At 42.0% G+C, this 10,527-nt stretch overlaps 1 protein-coding gene across 1 annotated transcript in view; it reads right to left on the reverse strand.

The window, feature by feature from the left end:
• The window catches only part of LOC139414382 (growth/differentiation factor 11-like), a 35,835-nt gene extending 30,916 nt beyond the window's left edge, over window positions 1-4,919 (reverse strand). The window contains exon 1 of the mRNA XM_071162294.1: window positions 4,505-4,919. Coding sequence (XP_071018395.1) covers window positions 4,505-4,919 — 415 coding nt within the window. The remainder of the gene's footprint in view (window positions 1-4,504) is intronic.
• Between the last annotated feature and the right edge of the window lie 5,608 nt (window positions 4,920-10,527).

A 10,527-nucleotide genomic window follows, 5' to 3' on the forward strand; every position in this document is an offset into this window, starting at 1 on the left:
AAGAGGATTGTTCGTCATATCCACACATATACATACTCTCTACACGTGCACACACACGCTCTTTCCATAACAGACTGACCAGGTGAAAGCTATGATCCCTTATTGATGTCACCTGTTAAATCAACTTCAGTCAGTGTAGATGAATGGGAGGAGACAAGTTAAATAAGGATTTTTAAGCCATGAGACATGGGTTGTGTAGACCGAGTGTACAAAACATTAGGAACACCTTCCTAATATTGAGTTGGACCTCCTTTTGCCCTCAGAAGTGCCTCAATTCGTCGGGGCCTGGACTCTACAAGATGTCGAAAGCAATCCACAGGGATGCTGCCCCATGTTGACTTCAATGCTTCCCACAATTGGCTGAATGTCCTTTGGGTAGTGAACCATTCTTGATACACACAGGAAAGTGTTGAGCGTGAAAAACCCAGAAGCATTGCAGTTCTTGACACCTGACACCTGCGCCTGGCACCTACTACCATACCCCGTTCAAAGTGATGGTTTAAAACTCAAACGGTTTGCTCTGTGGTTGTGAACCCTGCTTAAGACTAGCGCTAGAATCGCAACTTAAACAGATGTTGGACTTAAGTATTCAAATTGCAATAAGATGGGCCAATTACTAAAACAATTCAGAGACGGGGAATGACAAATTATCAACAAACATTTTCCAAATGTACACAGTTTTAGAGAGACAGAGAGATCTGGTCTCAATGCCATGGACAGGCAACAAATGAGGGCCTATTGGGGTCAAACCTTTCCCCTCCTTGGCCCAGGCAGACCATGCACTAACACACACACACACACACAGCCTGTTTTTACAGGACTCAGCTAAAGTACAAAATCAGACAGCTTTCTGTGTATCAAACAAACATATACAAACAGTTTCAAATCCTTTGCACTGTGATTCGCAATTTTGTGATACAAATGAACCACATAGGACCAATGCAGCTTCTATGTGTGCAGCTTCGCTCCACGTACATGGGTAGTGCACTGCATCGATATTCTTTCCAACACACGGTATGCGGAGGGAATGCTACAGTACGTTACAGTGCCGCACTGGGATATAAATAGCTTTTCCATTAAATTTCATAGTGTAATTAGCGACCAGAAAGCATGGACCCTCTCAACCCCCACTGCGGCACCCACGTACCTTGAGCGAATACTAAGAAGCAACTCTGGCACCGGTCCAGTTCAGCATGTACTGTGTGAACCTACACGGCCCATCAAAGGCAGTGTGCACGCCCATGTGAGGGTGATTGGGTTCGAGGTGCGCAGGGAATAGCGTTTGAAGTCCTCCCTGGCTTTATCTGAGACGGAAAAGGGGCTTTTCATCTTGTGGGATTGCTGAAGCGCCACAGGCAAGAGAGATGCAGTCCTTCTCCTCTCAATGTGAACACCAGAGGAGAGTGATGATGGAGGGAGTTCAGAGGGAGAGGTAAAGAGATGAGGAATAAAGAGAGAAGAGAGCGAAGTGAGAAATGAGAAAGGATAAAATGCAGAGTGGGAGGAAGAGGAGAAAACCGAGGAGAAAAAAAGAGGGGGAAAGATGCTAATGTAGCCCCATGGCATCCTGCTAACTGTGCAGAGCAGAGCAGCACAGTGCATGTTTCTTGCACCAGTGTCAGTGAGTGCACTCCCATTCATTCAAAACAAAGCAGCAGCTCCCACGCCTGACATTTTAATAGAGATATCTTATGGACCTATCAATAACCATGGCCCACAACTGTCTAAAAAACAAGCCATTGAGAAACTGAAACATGGGGTTTACATCCATCCCGCTCAAAGCCCATTCCCCAGCAAAACAAAAGCCTCTGCTAAATGCCCAGTCCCATCATATCATATCTCTCCTCTAACGGACAGGAGCAGCTGTGTCATGTCCGGCCCGAGGAAGAGTGCAGAGACAGGTTCAAAACGTCCATATACAAAAAAAGAACAACCCTGGATAGAAAATACTGGAAGGGAGGCACCACAGCTATCTAACCCTCAAACACAAGATACAATGTTACGCAGGTTCGGTGATGAGAAGAGGGGAAAAAAACCTTGGCGGTTTGTCTCACTAACAACATACATGCAGAATGATGGGGAAAACAACTGTTGTCAACTGGTTGAGACAGCTGGACATACTAATCCCGGAGGAGAGCCTACATTGACCATTCTACATCACATTATTGACCTCAAAAACCTGAGCCATGACAATCACATAAGTCATATCATTATATTGATAAATGCTTCTATCCTACAACGTTGATGCTCTGCATGAGGATCAGTCTATGTAAATGGTAATGCATAGGATTTGATAAAGGCTTAAAATGTGATTGTGTACAATTGTGTATGTTTCCTCCACATCTTCATTTTCTAACATAAACTATAGGCACTACTTGTTAAAAAAAAACATTGTCCTTGATCATAGGAATCATTTTCCACAATGGTGAGCTGCCTGCCAGCATGCAACAGCAGTCAAGATCTCATGCCTGGCAAGAACATCTATGCATCCCTCAGAGGACCAAACCAAAGGCTGAACTTGCTTAGAGGGTTGTCAATAGCAACTGACACTGAGATATTCATTACCATGGGCCACAGTTGTTTTGGTAGCAGATATTCAAGAATAGGTCATTCATCACAAAGTAGGCATATGTGCATAACGAGGATCATTCATGAACGATCAGCTACCATCACAAGGAGTTTTGATGAGTAAAATTGGCAATTAATTGGAGGGGACAGTCTTAACCCTAACGGATAAGGGCGATTAAAAGTAATTTATTGACGTTTAAACCACTGCTTATTTGGAGAACGAACATCTGACAATAATAGGCCACAGAAAAATCATCTCACATGCGTTTGGCGCTCACCAAGCAGCAGTTAAACTGGTGAAGTTCATTACGAAAAGAACGGGCACGACGTGGGCTGTATGACAATTGACGGAGAGGTTAGTTAAGGCAACACAAACATATCTTTGGCTGCGTCGACACAGGCAGCCCAATTCTGATATTTTTCCACTAATTGTTATTTTGACCAATCACATCAGATAGTTCACGTCAGCTCTTGTTCAGAGCTGATCTGATTGGTAAAAAGGCCAATTAGTGAAAAAAATAGCAGAATTGGGCTGCCTGTGTAAACGCATCCTTTGTTCCCTCTTGGAAAAAAACGGATTATTTGCACGGCTTTTCGTCCGCCTTGTGCGGAATACATTACGTGTGTAAATGTTGTTGAACCCTAGCAATTCGCAGCGAAAAGGTCACACACTCCCCTCGACCCCAACTGTTTCTCTGGCTTTGTGTTCTCACAGGGAAAAACGAGCTGTGCCTATAAACCTCGCATTTAAAAAGACAAGTGCGGTCTAGGGGGATTGCTGCATGCGGGACACAATGGCAGCTTTTTGGACACACTTTTTCTCACTGCGATGAACAGCAGGGAATCCGATGGAGCCCTCATATAAAGGACCGATAGAGAACAGCTGCTGTGGCTCTATAATTTTAGGGAATGTTGTTAGGGTTTGTTCAGTAGGCTAGAGGCCTACCTTCCTGTCCACATTGAACGTGATATTTAATACTTATTTAATAGGGGCATATTAGGCCTTAACGGTCCCTCTGCTATGTAAACCATATAGGCCTATTAGGATTGCCTATACTTTGGCCATACAAATGCAGGATATGTAAAGGGATCATGTGCATAGGCTCGGTGCAATGCATCTGCCTACCAAATGCTACATTATCATTATTGATTTATGCACTCCAAACGCTTAATAAGTCAAATCACAAAACATGACACATTTCAAATAGAAGTCACCGAATTGTCAGAAAACCCAAACGACGATTTTAAAATGGTTATTTATACGAACATGATACCGAGTTACTTAAAAGTATACCACAAGAAGTATGGCCCTGAAATAATACGAAAAGTAAGAACATATGCTATCATTTCGGGTAGGCTATACTTCCGCGGGCTATGTTCATAGGCACACCGTAGTCTAAAGCCGCGTACGAGCTGTCAGTGCAGGCTATCACAGCTGTAGCCTAGAAGTCCATCCTCCAACAAATCACCCTCTTCATGCACATAAGACTAGAGAGAATGAGCAAGAGTTGCATTCATGCATCATATTAATAACAATAATAATAATGGCTTGACTTACTCAAAGTGAATTACTCTGGTTCTGTCATATAGTGATGAGGCCCTTTATTGACTTGAGTGATTTATCAAATTCACACTTAATCCATTGGGATATTTTGACAGCCGTAACAAACAGCTGACACCGCATCATTTGTCCTATTTAAACGGTTCTGTGGGTGGATTGTCATATTTTACTTGAGTAAAAAGATGGTCATAAAATCATCAGCAGTATGTTCAGAAGTCCAAAGTGCCGATATTATCAGGATATCCTCTGTCCAAGCATGTCAATAACCATAACAATCACCACACATTTGACAGCGACTTGCTTCTCACTCTCAGTATTGGTTTACAAACTAATTAATCATTTTCAGCAGCTATGGGGCAAAGTTGCATTACTCACGCTCCGAGGCCATAGTGATGACGGACTCTGTAGTGGCGTGATATTCGTCCTCCTCCATAAACTCATCCTGGGAGGACGCGTCTCCCTGGAAGTCGTGATGGTCCAGAAGCTGCTGGAGCGGGGGCGCCTTTGGGAGCAGCTGGTTCACCACCTCCCGACTAATGTTAGGAGCCTGCTTGAGCCGCAGCTTGCTCAGGATCTGAGATTTGATGGTTTCCAGCCTCAGGACTTTACTTTGCTCTCTCCAAACGCATGCTGAACATTCGTGAGCGCCTGCCTCCTCATCAAGGAGCGACAGCCCGGCGTCCGTGGGCATCTCGCTCGTTGGTGGTAGAAAAAGGTTAGGTTCGTCACTCCCAGACAGTCCCAGACAAACATAAACCATCAAACACAGAAAAAAGTTATACCTCGGCATGATGATGACTGGTGAGGCTATATAACTTTCTGCTCGCGCTATCCCCTCCCCTGAAATGTTGCTTGTCTTAACCTGTGTTTCCTTACCTTGCAAAGGTACCAATGATATGCAACTACTCAAATAGCCGCCTCTTAAAACGGTTGTATTGTAGGACAGCAGTAAACGTAGGAAGGTGCGTCCGTCCTAGTGGGTTTTCTCAGTATTTTACTTTAGCCTATCTATCGATTTTAAGCATAACCCGTTTTTATGCTATGGTTGTTGTTTTGGTTGCCATATCTGATAACAATTAAGTCCATAGGTGCGAATGAGAAGATGTGTCATTGAAAAGTGTGCAAGTACGTCCTAAAAGAGCTCTTTATATATCTCTGCTCCTCCGTGTCGTAATCTATCTCCATTGGCTAAGATTGCAACAAAAGGCTTTTAGGTCTGTCACCAAGTCAAGAGAGAGAGGGAGCAAGAGGGAGGGCACAAGGGAGAATGCAGAATGGACTGGAGTGTAGTTTGTCCAGTTTGCATTTTATTACTATATTCAGACAAGGTTTCGAACCTGCAAGAGGCCATTTCAAGTCATTACATATCATTAGTGATATGGAGCTTACATTTATTTTTTATTTTGATGGTGTTGTTGATAAGCAGTGAATTGACATTTCCACAAGGAATTATCCTCCCCTTTCTCTTCTCTCACTTCTAATATGCCCCTATTTTATATTATGCGTAAAAGGAGTCAGATGTATGCATAAAAGGATCAATGGAATCTGTCCTGCACCCATAGAATTGTGAAACCTTCAAAATTGACTGATGAGTGACAGGTTATCCTAAATGACATTGGCAGGGGTGGACATTTCGGGCAAATGCCAGATGGGCTGGTCCATGTTTAACCCAGTGTTCCTGTGTAACTAGGGTATTTTGCACAAAATTATCATTATCTGGCAAAAAATGGGGTCCTCAAGAAAAAAAAATGTTCCGGTGTGGGGGCCTTGAGGGGAAAAAATGGGCTAGTGTGGGGGCCTGGGCCAGTGTGGGCTGGTGTGTTAGAAATGCCAGGGCTAATTTCTGGTCCCAGTCCGCCCCTGGGCATTGGGGTCCGTCTTTGGAATTTAAGAAGCATTCATTTGACAATAGTGACACTCATTATTGTGTTAGAATCTCTGGACTTTTAACGCAATGATTTTCACATCCAGATGTACAATTGTAGCAGCAACAACATGCAAGGCAATGCATAATTTATCATTTAGACTGTCAAACATACAGGCACTTATGATAAAGCAGTGGAATATTTCAACAAAAGAAAACAATGGAGCAAATGCATCCCATAACATTTTCAATTGCACCTAAAAAGTTGACATTATGGGAGTAATGACATTAAGGGAGTAATATGCCATTAGTGCTTTTGTTATTGAGATAACTGGAAATATCTGTGGTTTTAACAAAATGGTAAAGTAATGTGGGTCTGGCTATTAGTGATCTATCACAGACTTTTGTTGTAGCCTAAAAATTATGATTTGCTGTCAAGCCTTACCATATCCAATAAGACAATCTATGATTACTTGAACCATTATGAGCATGGTCAGTACAATAGGAACAACTGTTAGATTTAAATACAGGATCTCAATTTGAGTGAAAAATGCCTGTTGTCAATGTTTTGGTCTTTCTAAAGAATATTCCAAACTAGCAATGGCACTAATCAACCAAACCACATCAATCAATAAGTCAATCAATCTATATACTTTATGCATCATTGTTTTTAAATGAATCCCTTTCATTATTTCTAAAGTCCTAATTTTGTCAATAAACATTAAAGTTATATTGTTACTCAAGCCTGGAATACACAACTGATAGTTATCACTTTAGTGAGGGCTCTATGTGAAGCCACACAATTGAACGTCTACAGCAGGCTAACTTCAATTCACTTGTAAATTAAGTGCATTACCTCTACCTGCCATAAAGAACCCCCAGCTATTACATGCTAAATTCTCTGAATCAATGTAATGACTCTTAATTAAGTTTGTAATTATCTCTGGCTAATTCCTAATGGTAAGTATTGCAACCACTTATGGTAATGACTTGTTCATCAGTTGAGTCGTCAAGCATGTAGTGTAGTGCAGAACTAGCTTACTACTGTCACCTACTGGTTGAATATACAGCTGCAGTTGAAGGTTCAGTTGAACAAGGTATATTCACAACTTAGTAAGATTCCATATGCAAACGTATCCTTGGTAGAGCATATTCACCATAAGTCTTCTGTAGAATTTTGGATTTCTGACACTTTAAAGAATTCTACACAATAGGTAGAATTCTACATGTAATGGGGCCTAGTGGCACTTGTTTTAATGAATCCTAAATTAACCAACAAGTAATTGATAGATTACTACGGTAATTTTACCATGTACATTCTTATTAAATACATGGCCATTTCAATATCATGACATAAAGTGCTATCCAATTATTTTCCTCAAAACGGTCTCTGGTATTTATTGGTTTGCATGTGAGAGTAGTAAAGGAGTCTGCCTACTACCATACCTTGTTCAAAGGCACTTAAAATATTTTGTCTTGCCCATTCACCCTCTGAATGGCACACATACACAATCCATGTATTGAGGCTTGAATCCACTTCAATCAGTGTAGATGAAAGGGAGGAGATAGGTTAATGAAGGATTTTTAAGCTTAGAGACAGTTGAGACATGAATTGTGTATGTGCGTCATTCAGAGGGTGAATGGGCAAGACAAAATATTTTAAGTGCCTTTGAACATGGTAGTAGGTGCCAGGTGCACCAGCTTGTGTCAAGAACTTCAATGCTGCTGGGTTTGCTCAACAGTTTCCTGTGTGTATCAAGAATGGTCCACCACCCAGACAACTTGACACAACTGTGGGAAGCATTGGAGTCAACATGGGCCAGCATGGGCCAATGTTACATAAACACATTTACTTAAAGAACAGCGCAGAGTTAAAGTTTGGTACAAGCATTTCCATCAAAAAGGATCCATGAGCACCAACATGTGAAGTTCATAGGAGTATATAAAATTGGGTGTCAAATGAAAGTGAACAGTCTATATTTTGGGGAAATGAAGACATAGATACATTTTTCAACCATTTTCCATCTTAAAAAGTAAGCGTAACTAAAGGCTTTGATTTCTGGATAAACAGATTGAAAAGGGGTCTTAGATAACATCTACCATAAAAGGTATCAGAAATGCATCAAAACACAATAATGTTGACGTAAAGACCCCTACCAACTAATCTCAACACTAATATTTCGTTTTGGAGAAATTGTTTACCTTCTGTAAGTTTAAGAAATATTGCTTTAGTTAGTGATTTTACTGATATCAAATTGATTTATGAATTATTAAGTGATTAAAGCTCGTAATTATGTTACCAAATTGGTAACGGAATTACCAAAATATCTGTAAGGGAATTACTGCAAGTGAATTGGCTACAAAGGGAAATCATAATAGTCACAGACTACAGTTGGGTCACCTGCTATGACAATCCAGAGAATGCCAGACTAATCTAAGTTTAATGACACAATTTCCCCATGAAGGACCTCCGCACCACCTTCCTGTTCAAGTGAGCACAAAAATATATTGCATGCTTCTGCATAAATGATGTAATATGCCAGGGAGACATGTATACTGTAGCTAAGAAAGTAATACTAAGTGTATGCTGTGTATTAAGCTGTTAGTAGTCTATGTGCCAACCCTAATCATTTGGTCCTGTTTCCCCTCCAAATTTTGCCTACTGTTTTGCTGCCAGACAAGGCTCCGCTGATAGCCAGGTGTAGCAGTGGTAAGGTGTTGGGATTGCTGTTGGGACAGCATTATGTAGGCCCTAACAGTGTGTGGGCACCGTTTGTCACCGTTATAGTGCAATTAATGTATTGTTTAGTGTTGTGTAGTGGGTTTGCTGGCATGCATCTAAACATTTTTTTTTTTTTGCCTCATCAAGATTTATATGCTTAAGTCGCCACTGATCGATGCACGTTTAGATGCAGTATTCGGCTGTTTTGGCTCATTCTTCTTCTTCTTCTTTGGTATTATGGAGGTCCGCAAACAAATGTTATAGGTGCATGCCGCCACATACTGTATTGTGAAAAAATTGCCCAACAACTAACACTACACCCATTAAAACCTCATCACTATTCCACTACTTTGGCCCTGTCTGATCCTGCACCAGGCCAGCAGCCTGGGAGGACGGGACACTATCGTTCAAAACACCTTCTCTGCAGCTGTCACCACAACATCTATCCTCTGTGATTTACATTCCATTCCTGCGGTACAGTTGAGATCCATGGCCATAAATGCCAAAAAACAAACCGTATTCCTGTTATTCCAATCACTCTCTATTGACCACGGCCTACTCACAGGGATCTTCTTAGAATCCCTCACCCTGGACCCATCTTCCTCTACTACTCTATTCACTGCTCTGATTCTGGCAACCTCAATCTGCCTTACTCTCACTGGACACCTCTGATCCTCAGCATCATGGGTACACCTTCAGTTTACACACCACTTTTTCTACCGATACTACACATTCATTTTTCTCATGTCCTCCTGCACATTTTCTCATGTCCTCCTGCACACTTCTCACATCTACGAATCTCCCTCCTACACACTGCTGCCACATGACCATAAACTTGACACCTAAAACACTGTAATATGTTCGGTTAAAAAGCTTTCATGGGATAACTGACACATCTTAACTTGACTTTATCTGGTAAAAACTCTGCATCAAAACTCGACCGTATCTTCTCTGTTTCACCACGCTCTCCACCGGGTCTGCACCGCACCAAAGGGCGGGCGTCGCAGACACCGGGAATCTTCAACTTCAGTTGACCCTCCTCAACACTTAACGCCACTCCAGTTATCACTCCTTTCAACAGGGCCCTGCTCCGGAGAGGAAGGCAAGTCACAGTTCTTGTCCCCAGTCGCATGGTGCGGAGTGGACACTCCCTCTGGATGACAGAAACACAAAAAAACAACACGATTCCACCTCGAGTCACTTTCACCTACCCAACATTTCCCAACCTCTTCTCCACCCAACCTGACACCACATATGGATCAGCCAGAAGGCAAGCATCCATTCTCTCCAAAAAAATCTCACTCCCACTGGGCAAAGAACATCTTTGTCACCATCAGGACAAGGCTCAAACTCTGCGTTCTTCACCACACCTGCCACCGCAGTGAATTCATCCTCACTCTCATCATGTTCAATTTCCTTATGCAGCACTCCATATTTACTCTTAACATGTTCCACCTCCGTCTTGGCACTCCCCCACCATTGTAAAACCTTGGGCTCCCGAGTGGTACAGCGGTCTAAGGCAGTGCTAGAGGTGTCACTACAGACCCTGGTTCAATTCCAGGCTGTATCACAACCGGCTGTGGGAGTGCCATAGGGCGGTGCACAATTGTCCCAGTGTTGTTAGGGTCTGGCCAGGGTAGGTTGTCATTGTAAATAAGAATTTGTTCTTAACTGACTTGCCTAGTTAAATAAAACATTTGGAAGCTATAGAAATTAATTTACTAATGTCTACATTTGTTTTTGCCATGTTTATTATATTACAGACACCTTAATGCATACTTATAAATTATATTATGTGAGCTAAACATTAAA

This window comes from Oncorhynchus clarkii, chromosome 7 (genome assembly GCF_045791955.1).
Source record: "Oncorhynchus clarkii lewisi isolate Uvic-CL-2024 chromosome 7, UVic_Ocla_1.0, whole genome shotgun sequence".
Lineage (NCBI taxonomy): Eukaryota > Metazoa > Chordata > Actinopteri > Salmoniformes > Salmonidae > Oncorhynchus > Oncorhynchus clarkii.